Below are 18,773 nucleotides of genomic sequence, written 5' to 3' on the forward strand. Positions count from 1 at the left end.
CACATGTACACCTAAAGAACACGATACACCGCGTAAACTAAGTTTTGTGTATAGATAAACGGTTGTTCATTATATCGATAAAACAATAACTTTTTTAAAACTTTAATATTACTCAGTCATTTATTCAGTTATATTAAACATTTAATCAGGAGAAAACCGTATCTCAAAAGCTATAAGCAGCAGTAGCATTTTCAAGTAACAGCGTATCGAAATTCTTATATAATAATAGTAGAATAGAATAATAATAATACATTCAGAAACGTTTTGTAAGAGCCGTGTTTGAGGAGGTTCTGCTTGACTCTCTTCAGCGCCGCTTCTGGTTCTGATTCTGGCTCAAACTGATACGCAGTATTGACACCATTATTTACATTAGACCGGAGCAAATGCAGCTTTCGTCTGTAAAGGTAATGGACGTGAAGTTTCCGGACTACGTGCGCTACGCAGTTTAGCCAATTACAACACACCGGCCCAACTAACCAATCCGAGCCCATTGCCTGTTCCTGAGGGAGTGGTTTCATAGAATCAGGAAGTCAACCGGTCGTTCAAATGACAGAGGAGAAAGCGGCTTACAATAAAGGTGAAATTTATGAAAAATAAGGCTTTAAAAAAAACACACACAAACACATGTTATATTGCACCCCATAAACACAATCATGCAAAGAAAATAACCCTTTAACAATATTATTACAACATCATTTTCCTGTTATCTCTGTAAAGCTGCTTTGAAACGATCTGTATTGTAAAAAGCGCTATATAAATAAAAGTGACTTGACATTTGACCCTGTTAAATATTTTTGATTAAATATTAAATTAATATTGAGACAAGTTCACACAGAAACTGTTTATAATTTATTTAGTTATAGAGTTATAAATATTCTTCTGATTTAATTGATAAACACTGTCATAGACCTAAGATTTTATTTTCTGCGATAAACTCTGTAATTAGTCCAAGGTGTCAATTTCGCGGGGAACCCTCGGCTGAACGTTGTGAGACATTTTTAACGTTTTTTGCTAATAAAGTGTTAGCTATTCGTTCATCTTTCACTTTACAGCTTCCAGATCAGTCTTCAAATTCGCTGTTAAGTCCGTTTTTCTTTTATAATTTTGCGCACGTCTCTTTAATGGAACTCTGTGAAGTGGTTAACAAGACAAAAACAACTACCTCCACAATTGATGTAATACCTTCTGATATTTTAAAAGCGGTTTTTCCTATAATTGGCCCCAGTGTCCAAGCGTTGATTAATTTGTCTTTGGACACTGGGATAGTTCCCAATAGTTTCAAGCATGCGGTTGTTCAGCCGTTGCTTAAGAAACAAGGTTTGGATGAGGGTTGCTTTAATAATTTTCGGCCTGTCTCTAAGTTATCATTTTTATCAAAACTTTTAGAAAAAGTTGTCCTGTCTCAACTGCACTCGTTTTTAAATGCTGCAAACTTACTAGAACCTTTTCAATCTGGTTTCACTGCCCATCATAGCACAGAGTCTGCATTGCTAAAAGTGTTCAATGACATTCTACTCGCAGTTGACGCCGGTAAAAATGCCGTTTTGATCCTACTTGATCTTACGGCTGCCTTCGATACTGTAGACCATAGTATTCTTATTTGGCGTTTGGAGCATTTCTTCGGTATCAAGGGTACGGCCTTACAGTGGTTTAGATCTTATCTTAAAAACAGGTCTTTTTCAGTGGAGATGGGTACATTTTCTTCATCTTCTGCTCCTATTATTAGTGGAGTTCCACAGGGCTCTATTTTGGGTCCCCTTCTTTTTAATTTGTATATGCGTCCATTGGGGGATATTATTAGGAAGCACAATGTATCATTTCATTTTTATGCAGACGATTCACAGCTGTACCTGCCGTTGAAAGCTGGTGATTCAATTCAACCTTTGTTGGAATGCATTGGGGACATTAAGAAACGGTTAGCGCTTAACTTTCTCCAAATTAATGAGGACAAAACGGAAACTATTGTTTTTGGTTCCCCAAAATTGAGGAGCAGTACTATTATGGAGCAAAGCAATTATTTTCCTTCTGTTTCCTCCCAGGTTAGGAACCTTGGCGTCATCATGGACTCAGAATTGGGCTTAACTAAACAAATAAATTCTGTTGTTAGGAATAGTTTTTATCAATTGCGGATTATCTCAAATATTAAACCGTTTCTGTCAGAACAAGACTTGGAGAAGGTTATTCATGCTTTTATTACCTCACGCTTAGATTATTGTAATTCTTTGTATCTGGGTCTTCCGCAGTCATCACTTGCTCGACTCCAGTTGGTACAAAATGCAGCTGCAAGGCTGCTGACCGGGACAAAGAAATTTGATCATGTCACCCCAATTTTAGCGTCCCTTCATTGGCTCCCGATCCGTTTTAGAATTCAGTTTAAAATTTTGTTGTTTGTTTTTAAAGCTCTTAATAATCATGCTCCATTTTATATTACTGATCTTCTTACTCCTCTACCACCATCCAGATTAAGATCTGCAGACAAGGCTCTATTATCAATTCCCCGCTCCCGTTTAAAAACTAAGGGAGACAGAGCTTTCTCAGTTGCCGCCCCCCGTCTATGGAATCAATCCGCCTTGCACCTTCCATTTGTACTTTTAAATTAAAATTGAAAACATATCTCTATTGCCTGGCATTTGATACTTGATATCCTGTCTCAATGTTTTGTTTTTGTTTGGTTTTATGCTTCTGTGTTTTTATTTATTTATTTTACTTTACTTTGTTCAGCACTTTGGATAGCTTCGCTATGGTTAAATGTGCTTTATAAATAAAATTTACTTACTTACTTACTATTTTGGTCATGTTTCTATACTAAACAACTATGGAAAAGAGAGAGAGAGAGAGAGAGAGAGAGAGAGAGAGAGAGAGAGACAGAGAGAGAGAGAGAGAGAGAGATGTAAATGTAGAGCATTCACGGGTCAGAGGTCAGAGTCTCGGATCGAGCTCCCAGTAGGTGGCGCTAATGCGCGGAATGTGCGCGAACCGCCAGAAAACGAGTAGAAGAAGAAGAACCGCTGTCGAGTGACGTCACACAGCCCAGCAGCGGAAGCAGCGCGAGGAGTGTGTGTGTGTGTCTGTTTCAGAGTCCGGTCTAATAACGGTGGGTTTACACCATGTGCGCGGAGTAACTGGACGGACCGTCGAGTATATCAGTGGAGTTTGCTCTTCTGAGGAGAATAAAGGCGCGAACATGGCCGATGACGAGGCGTTGCGCGCGCTCATGTTGGCGCTCAGTTACGTGCTGATGAAGCGGCGGCGTGACGTCACCAGCGCGAACGCGCAGCGCAGACACGAGGTTCAGCGGCGGGTCGCGCGCAGACAGTATTTCCACCAGAGACACAAGAGGATGATCATGGTGAGTTATTATTTTTATCATCATCATATCTGCAGTTAATAAAGTTAGGGATGATCATGGTGAGTTATTATTATCATATCTTTATCAAAGAGTATAGAAGAACAAGAGGCGAAACTCTGATGCTTTTTTGGTAACAGCCACTAGGTGGCGCTTCGGTAGCGCGGCCGCCATTTTGGGGTGAAAATTCCAACTGGATCACTTGACAACAGCACAGATAACAGTTGCTTTATTGAGTATGTACATTTTATGCAACTTTACACATTTAATGCTATTATTAGTTACCAACTCTACCAGGCCTGAAATATATTTTGTACGTTTTACCCATACAAAAATGTAATATATGGCCATATATGTACTTACATTTTAAATAGCATGACAAATATCTATACATATATTTGACTTATCTGAGAACGCAATATAGCCTATGCCTGCAACATATATGAACATTTATGTGTCCAAACATGTGAAGAAAATATTTGAGTTCATCCATATATGATACCATATATCTGCATATTACAGTATAGTATTGGTTTCTCGCATAAATGGACAACATTAAGTATAAATATGTGACATATTTGTTTTCCACATATTTAATAAATGTATGTAAACATACTATGCATGTGATACTGATGCAATGAAATAAGTACATGCATACATATACGTCTTAGGCTACATATATTTAACATTTATGTGCATATACGGGAAATATATGGCACTTACATGAAAACGGCCATTTTTGCTATATTGTTCCATATATGTCTATGTGTTTTATATGAATTTTGCAAATATTCTCATATAGGCAGCTGTCATACATGGGCACTGACATTAGGCTATATATGTAATTAACTTGTATTACATTTCTTTATGGGTAATCCCCTGGATCATGCTACAAACATGATGATCTTATAGAATATGATGGACAGTGGCCGCGTTTTTCTGTTTACATAGTCTTGCTTTAACGGTCATTAATATAAGATAGTAGCTAATGCAACAAAAAAAAGTTGACTGTAAAGCTATTCTATTGCTGTTATATATAAATATTGTCCAACATTCCCAAATATCTGATATGCTTATTCTTACTTTTTGGTATTAATTCAGTGTTTGTAAAGCTAATGCTAAAGGTTTTTTGGGAAAAAAGTAGAAAACTTGTCTAAGTCTGTGAAAAAAACTGTTAAAAGGGATTTGATGATCACTAGTCTAGTGATTATACGTAATTCTGTGTTGTCATCATTCAGTTTGGATTTGATCTTTAATGTACTTTAAAATAGAAAAAAATGACAAAGCAGCTGATATTACAATAGCGACAGCAGAAAGCTAGTGGATAGTGATGGGAAGTCCGGCTCTTTTCAAAGAATCGGCTTTTAGAGCGGCTCGTTCGCGAACGACACATCAACACTAGTGGACTGCCGAGGCGCTTTCACCCCAAAATGGCGGAAGCGTAGCGCTGCTGCTGGGCGCGTTTGTTGCAATGGAACGTTCTATTGAGTTTCGCCTCTTGTTCTTCTATACTCTTTGTCTTCAATGAATAACTCACCACAGCGCCATCTAGAGGGAGTTCTCTATAGTGAATTGCTTTGCTTATGTCTGTCATAAACAGCCCTAAAAATGGTGTAAACCAACAGCAGCATCATATGATGATATTTTCACTAACATCTCTAATCCCCCCCAATACTTTATGTACATTAACCTGTTGTCAAGGAGTAACCTATATATTTAATTGACCAGGAACTATGTTGGGTACATTGTTATGATTTGCAATAGGCTATATTTATTTAAAGAAATTACTCTTGATTGGCCTGCTAGTGGAATTGATTCAAAATGGTCCGTGTACTTGTCCGCCATCGGATTTTCGTTTTGAAAGGAAAAAAACAAAAACGAAAAACGGCCAGTTTCCCAATTACCATTAGTAAATAGGAAACTGGTAATACCATCGTTTTTTGTTTTGATACTAAAAACGGAAAACAATCTCGTTATCCGATTGTCCTTGATGTGTTTATAGATGGAAATCGGAAATCAAAATACGTGTCGTAATCCTTAATTCTGCATTGGTATTTTTCGTGACCCGGAAGCGATCGTAAGTAGTAAGCGGTTGTCATAGATATAGGCCGTTTCTCAATACCAAGCAGTGTTGTGCAAGTTACTTCCAAACTGTAATGCATTATATATTACTTGTTACTGTTATTTAAAAGTAATTCATTACCTTACAATATTACTGTCTCAGAATTGTAATGCGTTACATTACTCCTGTATTAGGCTACTTTTGAGTTACTTTCACCAAAATAGCTATACAGTAGTAGGCTAGAACTTAATACTGTAAGGCTGTAACGACATGCGATATCAAACACTCAGACCCACGAACCTGCAGAATCGCGACACACACCTTCCAACTCCAAGAGTTATTCTTCCCGTCCAGATCCAATGCTATCACATCTTTAAATTACTATTAGTATTATTTGAATTTTGAAGTTAACATTATAAAATACGCAGACCTACACCACAAAACTAGTTGAGGATAAATTATTTAAAATTGGGCAATTCCAGCGTTATGGACGTGACATCTGCAGACAAAACTTGAATATAAATTCTCAGAAAATATTGAAACGTCTGTTTATCCATAGGATACCCCCTTAAAAGAGTCCAGACATTATAAAAATATCAGTCTACACACGTGTTTTATATTTAATATGAGGGAAACACACACACTCATTCATGTCTGACGAATTTTTTTTTTAACTTTTAGGAGGCAAAATATTTTTTTGTAATTCTGTGAATTACACAGCGCAAATCAAAAGTAATAACACCCACTGGATGAAGAAGGGTTGGCTCTCCACAGAACATAAAATATTCATTTTATTTTATTTTTCGTGTTCGCATTTATGAGGAAAAAATAATGTTACAGACGTGACAGTTCTCCGTTACGGACGCGAGCGCTCTGAAGCGGCACTAAAAGACTGTTTTAAACTTTCACAGAGACCTCAAACAGAAGACACAAAGCCTTTCTTTAAAGTGAATTTCCATTTGTACTAATTGTATCTTAATTTTAATCAAAGTTTCATCAACAAATTGCCTGGATTTAATAAATAAGTAAATATAGCAGATAATAGATAGGCAAATCACGACACGGAGGCGCCTGCGCGTGAACTGCAGTGCGTCTCATAAATTAACCTAAACTCAGCGTATAAGGTAGCCTAGCCTACTTCACAGACCTGAAAATATATATCTATATGGAAATGTCTACTTGTAAACAGAACAATTAAAAACGAAAGAAAACGGACTGCTCTCTGCTTATGAAATGTGCATTTCTCTCTGGCGCATCCACTACTGCGAAGATCGCGAGTCAGCAACGTCAACTTCATCTTTATTAATAAACAATTAAAATCTCTCCTTGCTATATTTCACATATTCATAATCATTGCTTTTGCCGGTTCTTTGTGACAGCTTTTAGTTGCTTTATCGGCAGCGCCGCCGCCCTTACAAGTTACGTGAACGCGTCAGAACGCGTTTTTTTACAGTCTATGGTCACCACCGCATCAGAAACATGATTGCGTGATGAAAACATGAACAATACCACCTAAACATAGCCTAGCTGTTTAGAAAGAAAACACAGAACAAATAGAGTAGCCTAATGCGCATACGTCCATCTCGCGAATGTACAGTCTTCTTCATGCCATCTTCACCATTAGGCATAAAAAAAAAACGTTTGGTTCCGGTTGGTTGTCAGTTGATGTCATGGGTCGGTAGGGACTTTTTTTTTCTTTTCTTTTTTTTTCTCCAGTGGCAGCAAGGGATAGGAAGGAAGTTATTATTATTATTTTTTATTTTAATTTACAGTAGCGATGGATAAGCAACTCTATTTTTTCATAACATAGCCTACCTGTACATGTACTCTACCACCTTGTGTGTCCCAGCATGTTACACACTCACACACGCGCTGATTTTAAATGTGTGCGCGGGGGCAAACGGGGTTATTCTGCAAGTGGAACAGCGCGTTGTTGATCGCGTCACTCAGATCGCTCTGGCTAATCACGTTATCTCTTTATGTATATTAGGCAACAATAAAACGAAATATGTAATAAAACACCACTCTGCCTCTTTTCATTTAAAAAAATCTTCAACATATTAATGGCCACACAAATGTGTTTCAGGCAATGCACATTCATTATCTTCACTGCATATATTTATAACAACACGAAATATAAAACACAAACCTGCTTCTTTTTTTTTTTCATTTTAAAAATATGAAACATTATTGATCATTAAAACTGACATTTAACAAACAGAGACAGGGTTGTCATTTTATTTTATTATACATGTACATACAGTGAAGAGAATGTATAGTAAAATATTCTATATATTTTAGAATATAAAATTACACAACCCTGTCTTTTTTGTTAAATGTCAGTTTTAATGATCAATAATATCCAGTATAAAAGTATAAGTAGCCTAATATGTATAAGAAGCTATACAATGCATAACAATAAAGCAAACAATGAAGTCAAACATAAGTCAGCTCTCTAATAGGCTACAAAGTTAAAGTTAAATAACCTAAATATCTAAAGTTATGAAACTACACTTTGCCCTCAGCCAAAATGATTTGCTATTGAACAAACTATAGATTAATGAGACCAAAGATCGACTTATACACAAGACAAATTATATCTCCTGTTTAACCACAAACATCAGAAGCACTAGCCGAGGAAAAGCTGTTCCAGTCGGGGTTAGTGAGCGCTGAACGCCCGGTGATCGCCTGGATCTCACAACTCCGAACACATCAGATACGTTTTTCAAATAGGGCGGGTCTTGGCGTGGCGGGAGAAACTTCCGGGTCACGAAAAAATACCAGTGCAGAATTAGTGTTTATATCTATGGAATTAAGGATTACGATACGTATTTTGATTTCCGATTTCCATCTATAAACACAGGAAGGACAATCGGATAACGAGATTGTTTTTCGTTTTCAGTTTTTTAATATCAAAACAAAAAACTAATAATGTTTTTTGTTTTCCTATTTAATAATGGTAATTGGGAAACTGGCCGTTTTCCGTTTTTGTTTTTTTCCTTTCAAAACGAAAATCCGATGGCCGACAAGTACACGGACCCAAAATGCTGAATTTGTCGACTAACTAACCCTGTAGTAGAGCCCTGATGATGATTGTTTCTTCATGAACTCTTTCTACATCACTATAGCCTAATGCTGCTTCTTGGATTCTTTCAGGCTATATTTTATATCCACATGCATCTCATAAAATTACTAAAATTATTAAAAAAATTCCTGTGCTGAGTGAGAATATCACATGGATATCTGCAAAAAATATGATAAAACAATGTGCTTTTAAAACAACAAAAATAAATGTTTTATATATTTAAGGTAGAAAATTTACAAAATGATCTTTACTTAATATCCGAAGGATTTTTGGCATAAAAGAAAAATCGATAATTTTGACCCATACAATGCATTGTTGGCTTTTGCCACAAATATACCCGTGCGACTCGTGACTGGGTTTATGGTCAGGGTCACATATATCACACACCCCTAATGTTCACTGTGGAATACTATATATCATCTTTTGTGTTCAACAGAGGAAAGAACACAAACCCTGCAGATCTTCAGGAGAGCAGCTTTAGCTGAATCCCAGTTATCTCATATTTGATGAAGTCATCATTGATTCTGATGTTCTCGTGTTTATCGCTGTGACTCGTGTCCGCAGGAGTAACAGTAACACGTGTTCTCTTCTCGCAGATGCTGATCGCTCAGACGTCGCGTCCCGTCGCGGAGCTGCCGGCGCGGCCCACACGCGTGTGGAGCAACATCGAGAGCACGGATTGGTGGGAGCGTGTGGTGATGAGGGAGTTCCAGCCATCCGATTGGCTGGAGAAGTTCCGCATGACGAAGGAGACGTTCTTCCTGCTGTGTGGGAAACTGAAGCCGCGGCTAACCCGCCAGGACACGCGCCTGCGCCCGGCGCTGCCGCTGGAGAAGCGCGTAGCCGTAGCGCTGTGGCGTCTGGCGTCTAACGTGGAGTACCGCACCATCAGCAGCCTGTTTGGCGTGGGCCGCTCCACCGTGTGCAAGTGCGTGCGCGACGTGTGCCACGCCATCGTGCTAATGCTACGCCCGTTGTACCTGCGCTCGCCCAGCGAGCAGGAGCTGGAGGACGCGGCTCGGCTGTTCGCTACGCGCTGGGGTTTCCCGCGGTGTGTCGGAGCCGTCGGTAGCCTTCACGTGCCCATCATCGCGCCATCCAGCGACACGCAGCACTACTGGAACAGCCGCGGATGGCTATCGGTCGTCACGCAGGGCGCTGTTAACGCTCTGGGCCAGTTCTGGGACGTGTGCGCAGGGTTCCCGGGCAGCACCGAACACTCGGAGATCCTGCAGAACTCGACGCTGTGGGCACGAGGGTGCGAGCGTGGGTTTCTCCCACCACTAGACTTCATGGGCCGCCCACTAGGACACCTGATGCTAGGCGACGCCGGGTTCCCGCTGAAGCGCTGGCTGATGAAGAGCCACCCAGAGTCGCTCGAGCTCACGGCGGGGCAGCGCGCATTTAACCGGCGGCTAGAGCGCGCGCGGGCCGTGGTGGACCTAGCGTTCCTGCGGCTCCGCGCGCGCTGGCAGTGCCTGCTGAAGCGTAACGACTGCCGCATGGACGTGGTGCCCACGATGATCGAGGCGTGCTGCGTCCTGCACAACGTGTGCGAGCTCCACGGGGACGCTTTCGACGCGCGCTGGGAGGAGGCGGTGCGTAGCGAGGAGAGCCCACAGCCCGCGGATGAGGTGTCTCCCGCTAGCGACGACCCCGACGCACAGGAAGTGCGCGAGCTGTTCTGCGAGTACTTCCTGCAGCAGGAGAACCAGCAGAGGACGCTCGACTGCTAGGAGGAGGAGTGGAAACATCGGGAGACACTTCTGATCTGACTGACATTTGTAGGCCAGTAGTTTTTTACTCTCAAATATTACAAGCTCACACACACTAACTCACACATGCGCACGCACGCTTACACACACACACACTCACTCAAACACACACACATTTATTTTTTTACATGGAAAACCACTGGATTACAGTACGTAATTGCTAGGAGGAGTGGGAAACAATGATTAGGGTTGGGAATCGGATACTTGTTATAAAATTAAAATTTCAATTGCTCTTATCGATTCCTCTGTGAGCATTTTGATATGATTGTAAAACGTTCAAGCGCGAGAGACTGTGTGTTGTGTATCAGTATATTGGATCCGTGCAGCTCTTAAAGTGACAGCACTAATATTCCTGCAGTCTCTATAATAACACTAATCAAACAACAGAAGACAGAGAAATCGCTTGCTAGGAGGACCACGACGGACTCATGGACACAGAACATCACAATAAGAGGCTTTTATACTGAAGAAAGACACACTTCTGATCTTACAGATGTTTGTTGGCCAGTTCTAGCGACGATCACGGATTACAGGACGTCACTCATCTGACAAGTGCCGATCCAACATGGTCGATCCGTGAAAACAAGCTCCGGCGGTCCGGTGTGAATCTGTGCTGGAGACCGTCAGTGTGTGTGTGTTTGTGGAGGATGTTGCCACGTAATGTGATTCTCTACACTTGTGTGAACTTGTGTTTATACTTCCACTTATAATCAGTAGCTGATCTGAACACACTGAGACGTCAGACGTCGTGATCGAGAGTGACGTCAGGGAAGAGCAGAGATCGGGTCTGACGAAGCGTCCCGTATGTTTGAGGACTGTGTTTCCCAAACTAGTCACGCAGTACACTGAACTCTATTGTTGTCTTTGGGAAACACACAACCGGACAGTGAGCCGATCATGTGACCCGATCATGTTATTCGTTAGTGTGAAAGTAAAGAAATGTTCTTCTTCAAAAAGACTGTTTTAAATGGATGGATATATTTTAATTAGAGATGTCAAAAAGTACAGACTTCAGTTCCAAGTTGGTACTGAAATTTTAGGATTGTGCCGCTTTGAGCAGAATCATAAACGCTCTGATTGGCCATTTTGGCATCGGCCAACACTGATTGCGCTCAGCGTACGTCTGTGATTGGCTACAATGATCAGCGCTTTAAAAACATGTTGTAAATATACATCAATGAGGCTCTCCACCGAGCGCTTGCATAGATACCCATGTGAGCGTCTATCAGCAGACCGATCCGGTGCTCCCAAACGCTCCCGTTCCCGCTTTATAAAACACTCCCAAACGCTCCCGTTCCCAATTTATAAAACACTCTCAAACGCTCCCGTTCCCGCTTTATAAAACACTCCCAAACGCTCCCGTTCCCGCTTTATAAAACACTCCCAAGCGCTCCCGTTCCCAATTTATAAAACACTCCCAAACGCTCCCGTTCCCGCTTTATAAAACACTCCCAAACCCTCCCGTTCCCGCTTTATAAAACACTCCCAAGCGCTCCCGTTCCCAATTTATAAAACACTCTCAAACGCTCCCGTTCCCGCTTTATAAAACACTCTCAAACGCTCCCGTTCCCGCTTTATAAAACACTCCCAAGCGCTCCCGTTCCCAATTTATAAAACACTCCCAAACGCTCCCGTTCCCGCTTTATAAAACACTCCCAAACCCTCCCGTTCCCGCTTTATAAAACACTCCCAAGCGCTCCCGTTCCCAATTTATAAAACACTCCCAAACACTCCCGTTCCCGCTTTATAAAACACTCCCAAACGCTCCCGTTCCCGCTTTATAAAACACTCCCAAACGCTCCCGTTCCCGCTTTATAAAACACTCCCAAACGCTCCCGTTCCCAATTTATAAAACACTCTCAAACTCTCCCGTTCCCGCTTTATAAAACACTCACAAACGCTCCCATTCCCGCTTTATAAAACACTCCCAAACGCTCCCGTTCCCGCTTTATAAAACACTCCCAAACGCTCCCATTCCCGCTTTATAAAACACTCTCAAACGCTCCCATTCCCGCTTTATAAAACACTCTCAAACGCTCCCGTTCCTGTGTTATAAAACACTCCCAAACGCTCCCATTCCCGCTTTATAAAACACTCCCAAACGCTCCCTTTCCCAATTTGTAAAACACTCCCAAACGCTCCCGTTCCCGCTTTATAAAACACCCCCAAACGCTCCCTTTCCCAATTTATAAAACACTCCCAAACGCTCCCGTTCCCGCTTTATAAAACACTCCCAAAGCTCCCGTTCCCAATTTATAAAACACTCTCAAACTCTCCCGTTCCCGCTTTATAAAACACTCTCAAACGCTCCCGTTCCCGCTTTATAAAACACTCCCAAACGCTCCCATTCCCGCTTTATAAAACACTCTCAAGCGCTCCCGTTCCTGCTTTATAAAACACTCCCAAACGCTCCCATTCCCGTTTTATAAAACACTCCCAAACGCTCCCATTCCCGCTTTATAAAACACTCTCAAGCGCTCCCGTTCCTGCTTTATAAAACACTCCCAAACGCTCCCGTTCCCGCTTTATAAAACACTCCCAAGCGCTCCCGTTCCCAATTTATAAAACACTCCCAAACGCTCCCGTTCCCGCTTTATAAAACACTCCCAAACCCTCCCGTTCCCGCTTTATAAAACACTCCCAAGCGCTCCCGTTCCCAATTTATAAAACACTCTCAAACGCTCCCGTTCCCGCTTTATAAAACACTCTCAAACGCTCCCGTTCCCGCTTTATAAAACACTCCCAAGCGCTCCCGTTCCCAATTTATAAAACACTCCCAAACGCTCCTGTTCCCGCTTTATAAAACACTCCCAAACCCTCCCGTTCCCGCTTTATAAAACACTCCCAAGCGCTCCCGTTCCCAATTTATAAAACACTCCCGTTCCTGCTTTATAAAACACTCCCAAACGCTCCCGTTCCCGCTTTATAAAACACTCCCAAACGCTCCCGTTCCCGCTTTATAAAACACTCCCAAACGCTCCCGTTCCCAATTTATAAAACACTCTCAAACTCTCCCGTTCCCGCTTTATAAAACACTCCCAAACGCTCCCATTCCCGCTTTATAAAACACTCTCAAGCGCTCCCGTTCCTGCTTTATAAAACACTCCCAAACGCTCCCATTCCCGCTTTATAAAACACTCCCAAACGCTCCCGTTCCCGCTTTATAAAACACTCCCAAACGCTCCCATTCCCGCTTTATAAAACACTCTCAAACGCTCCCGTTCCTGTGTTATAAAACACTCCCAAACGCTCCCATTCCCGCTTTATAAAACACTCCCAAACGCTCCCTTTCCCAATTTATAAAACACTCCCAAACGCTCCCGTTCCCGCTTTATAAAACACTCCCAAACGCTCCCTTTCCCAATTTATAAAACACTCCCAAACGCTCCCGTTCCCGCTTTATAAAACACTCCCAAACGCTCCCGTTCCCAATTTATAAAACACTCTCAAACTCTCCCGTTCCCGCTTTATAAAACACTCTCAAACGCTCCCGTTCCCGCTTTATAAAACACTCCCAAACGCTCCCATTCCCGCTTTATAAAACACTCTCAAGCGCTCCCGTTCCTGCTTTATAAAACACTCCCAAACGCTCCCATTCCCGTTTTATAAAACACTCCCAAACGCTCCCATTCCCGCTTTATAAAACACTCTCAAGCGCTCCCGTTCCTGCTTTATAAAACCCTCTCAAACGCTCCCGTTCCCAATTTATAAACCCCCAAAACGCTCCCATTCTGCTTTATAAAACACTCTCAAACACTCCCGTTGCCGCTTTATAAAACACTCTCAAACGCTCCCGTTGCCGCTTTATAAAACACTCTCAAACGCTCCTGTTCTCGCTTTATAAAACACTCTCAAACGCTCCCGTTCCCGCTTTATAAAACACTCTCAAACGCTCCCGTTCCCAATTTATAAACCCCCAAAACGCTCCCATTCTGCTTTATAAAACACTCTCAAATGCTCCCGTTCCCGCTTTATAAAACACCCTCAAACACTCCTGTTCCCGCTTTATGAAACACTCTCAAACGCTCCTGTTCTCGCTTTATAAAACACTCTCAAACGCTCCCGTTCCCGCTTTATAAAACACTCTCAAACGCTCCCGTTCCCAATTTATAAAACACTCCCAAACGCTCCCATTCTGCTTTATAAAACACTCTCAAACGCTCCCGTTCCCACTTTATAAAACACCCTCAAACACTCCTGTTCCCGCTTTATGAAACACTCTCAAACGCTCCTGTTCCCGCTTTATGAAACACTCTCAAACGCTCCCGTTTCCAATTTATAAACCCCCAAAACGCTCCCGTTCCCAATTTATAAACCCCCAAAACGCTCCCATTCTGCTTTATAAAACACTCTCAAACGCTCCCGTTCCCGTTTTATAAAACACTCTCAAACGCTCCCGTTCCCGCTTTATAAAACACACTCAAACGCTCCTGTTCCCGCTTTATAAAACACTCTCAAACACTCCTGTTCCCGCTTTATGAAACATTCTCAAACGCTCCTGTTCCCAATTTATAAAACACTCTCAAACGCTCCCGTTCCCGCTTTATAAAACACTCTCAAACGCTCCCGTTCCCGCTTTATAAAACACTCTCAAACGCTCCCGTTCCCGCTTTATGAAACACTCTCAAACACTCCCGTTCCCAATTTTTAAACCCCCAAAACACTCCCGTTCCCAATTTATAAAACACTCTCAAACGCTCCCGTTCCCAATTTATAAAACACTCTCAAACGCTCCCGTTCCCGCGTTATAAAACACTCTCAAACGCTCCCATTCCCGCTTTATGAAACACTCTCAAACGCTCCCGTTCCCAATTTATAAACCCCCAAAACACTCCCGTTCCCAATTTATAAAACACTCTCAAACGCTCCCGTTCCCAATTTATAAAACACTCTCAAACGCTCCCGTTCCCGCTTTATAAAACACTCTCAAACGCTCCCGTTCCCGCTTTATGAAACACTCTCAAACGCTCCCGTTCCCAATTTTTAAACCCCCAAAACACTCCCGTTCCCAATTTATAAAACACTCTCAAACGCTCCCGTTCCCAATTTATAAAACACTCTCAAACGCTCCCGTTCCCGCTTTATAAAACACTCTCAAACGCTCCCATTCCCGCTTTATGAAACACTCTCAAACGCTCCCGTTCCCAATTTATAAACCCCCAAAACACTCCCGTTCCCAATTTATAAAACACTCTCAAACGCTCCCGTTCCCAATTTATAAAACACTCTCAAACGCTCCCGTTCCCAATTTATAAAACACTCTCAAACGCTCCCGTTCCCGCTTTATGAAACACTCTCAAACGCTCCCGTTCCCAATTTATAAACCCCCAAAACGCTCCTGTTCCTGCTTTATAAAACACCCTCAAGCGCTCCCATTCCCAATTTAGAAAACACTCTCAAACGCTCCCGATCCCAATTTATAAAACACTCTCAAACGCTCCCGTTCCCAATTTATAAAACACTCTCAAACGCTCCCGTTCCCGCTTTATGAAACACTCTCAAACGCTCCCGTTCCCAATTTATAAACCCCCAAAACGCTCCTGTTCCTGCTTTATAAAACACCCTCAAGCGCTCCCATTCCCAATTTAGAAAACACTCTCAAACGCTCCCGATCCCAATTTATAAAACACTCTCAAACGCTCCCGTTCCCAATTTATAAAACACTCTCAAACGCTCCCGTTCCTGCTTTATAAAACACTCTCAAACGCTCCCGTTCCCAATTTATAAAACTCTCTCAAACGCTCCCGTTCCCGCTTTATAAAACACTCTCAAACGCTCCCGTTCCCGCTTTATAAAACACTCTCAAACGCTCCCGTTCCCGCTTTATAAAACACTCTCAAGCGCTCCCGTTCCCGCTTTATAAAACGCTCTCAAGCGCTCCCGTAAGTTGATCATTGTAGCCAATCACAGACAGATCTGATGAGCACATGAACAAAATGGCTAATCAGAGGAGTTTATGATTCCACTCAGCGGCCAATCTTAAAATTTCAGTATTGACTTGGAACCGAAGTCTACTTTTTGACAACACTAGTTTTAATAATCATTCACTAAAATTCTTTGAAATCATTAAACATGAGAACGTTGGAAATGTCTCATTATGATATTCTATGTGATGTTATTATGTGTCATGAACTTATGAATATAAATTCATTCAGTTACTTTTTGATAAATCTTTCCGTGTTATTATTATTATTATGATGATGATGATGAAAGAATGATCATTTGTTCTAAGGGTGCTCCGATTGATCGGTTGCCGATCATAATCGGCTTATAATTGCTTTGGGATGTGTGATCGGCGCTCTATAAAGGCCGATTCAGAAAAGCCGATCGCAAAACTTGCGAGAATTTTTTACGCCCTGGTAAAAATGGCTTCACCGTTCTGGCAATTCGACAAAGTGTGTGAAAAAGACAATTCATTAGCAATCTGCAATGTGTGTACCATGCCGCTGCAGGCTTGTCAAACTGCGCAGCCGCTCTCATCCAGTAAATAAATCAATCGATCCGTAAACAATGCTTGAGTTCTTAAATGGTCTAGCGGTAGAGCTTTTGCCAAGTGTGTCAGAGGTTACGGGTTCTAATCCGCACTCGTATAGTTTTTTCTATCTCATCAAAACTGAATGTGTTCATCAGTGGTTACAGTCTGTATCAAGCAGGGACACGTTTGTGTGCATTTTATTTTGTGATTTCACCGGAATGAATAAAGAGTCTCCGCAACGCCACGGCGATAGATTGAAGTGTCCGAGTGAAGCCTGCGCGAGCAGAGAACACTGTCTCCATGCAACGGATAGCCGCGGACACATGCGCTCAGCTTGAGTTCAAAAACTACACATTTTAGCCCTAGATCTCTTATTTAATAGCGAACTAAATTAATGCTCTGCTAGTTAACTGGTGATGTTTTATTTATTTGTATTAGGTACATATGTGCCTAAATGTTACAAAAATTGGTGGGGCACATAAGCCTGGCTAAGTCTCATTGAGACTTGGGTCTGGGAACCACATGTTCATTTTCTCTTATTTGAGGCGTGGTTTACGAATGCCCAGAGCCGTTTATTGGGTGCTAAGAATGTCTATCAAATGCGCCTGTAACTCATAGCCAATCGTTTCAAGTATACCAGATGACGTATGTAGAGCGACAGAAATTAGACGAGGAAGAAGACGATGGGTCAGAGATTTATGTGTACACGATGGCGTGTATCTAACGTCCTTTTCACACCGCATGCGTGAGCGGCGTGTATTTTTTCCGGCGTGCATGTTAATCAATTAAAGTGAAAGCACACTTTTGATGGACAAAAATAAATATGATTTCACACAAAAAGTGCCCAAAATGCACAGAATAAATATGATTTCACACAAAAAGTGCCCAAAATCCACAGAATAAGCATGTCTAGTGAGTTTTAACAAGAACTTGAGTAGGCAAATAAAAGAAAATAAAGACTCAAAAATATTTATAGAAGATTTAGGCTACCCGGTAAAAACTTGTTTTTAATTATTCAGTTTGGGTGAAAGTTGTGTATTATATAAAAAAACTAAAGTAAACTAGCCAGAAAATATTATATATAGACGTTCTTTTAGTTTATGTAATACACAGACATCTACATAGGCTAGCACAACCCAAATTAAACCCGAGCGTGTGTTTTTTTTGTGTGTGTTTTGATTTTTATCCACGGAGTTTGTAGTCTTGTAAACATATCGAAACCATGACTGAAACTAATAGATTGGAGCCATTTTCTGGGTTGTTTTGTTGTTTAACATTTATATGCGAATGTTGTACACCACCCCATAGCAAACTTTCAAGACTATCAATGTTTAAATGACCAACTTCTAAAATCAAATGTATAGTTGTCTTCGTAAAGAATTTTTGCTCGCTTATATATGTAGCTTTGGAGCCGCTGCTGTGACACTGTACAAACGCTTCCAGTGTGAATACTCTCGCGCGTCTGCAGCTGCAGTGACGATGTAGTTACGCTGATGCGCTGCTCAAGTGCCGCTCACGCTTGCGGTGTGAAACGGCCGTAAGACTGCATCGGAGGGTAACTTGCGTCTGCTGCCATGTTGGATCCATAGCTTTAAACAAACTGCTTTGGTGTGTTGCGTAGACGTCGTCATCGTCTTGCTGCTCCCTCCCCGTTCTGTGATTGGTTCCCTAGATGTGGCGAAAATCTGGACATTGAATCCAGACTGCCTAGCTGCGTGAATAAAATCGCACTGCGGCAAGGCAGCATGGGGAAACCCAGGCTTGGGGGACAATATCGCTCCTGAGGAAAAGTGGTGGGACAGACTTCACTGGATCTAAACAAATCAATCTAACCATAGATGTGACCAGTAGTGCTGGCTTTCTTAATCGGTTTAAAATAATTTTGCAAGGGTTCTTGCAAAAAAATAATGATAATAATAATAATTTTACCAAAAAATGATGATTAAGAAGTAGGCCTAAGCTTTGGGAGAGAAATTAATCTAATAATCTCTAACCCCCCGCTCTCCTTCTCTTCCTCACTCTCCCTCTTT

At 41.7% G+C, this 18,773-nt stretch overlaps 1 protein-coding gene across 1 annotated transcript; it reads left to right on the forward strand.

Annotated features, from left to right (window-relative positions):
- Positions 1-2,992: 2,992 nt before the first annotated feature.
- LOC143702866 (uncharacterized) lies at positions 2,993-16,438 on the forward strand. The gene is made up of 2 exons (XM_077196774.1): positions 2,993-3,349; positions 9,090-16,438. Exons 1-2 carry the CDS (start codon positions 3,185-3,187, stop codon positions 10,227-10,229), a joined length of 1,305 nt encoding a protein of 434 aa, XP_077052889.1. The 5' UTR covers positions 2,993-3,184; the 3' UTR covers positions 10,230-16,438.
- Positions 16,439-18,773: the final 2,335 nt, after the last annotated feature.

The sequence above is a fragment of the Siphateles boraxobius genome, unplaced genomic scaffold (genome assembly GCF_051911475.1).
Source record: "Siphateles boraxobius isolate OS27281-9 unplaced genomic scaffold, OSU_SipBor_1 354, whole genome shotgun sequence".
NCBI lineage: Eukaryota > Metazoa > Chordata > Actinopteri > Cypriniformes > Leuciscidae > Siphateles > Siphateles boraxobius.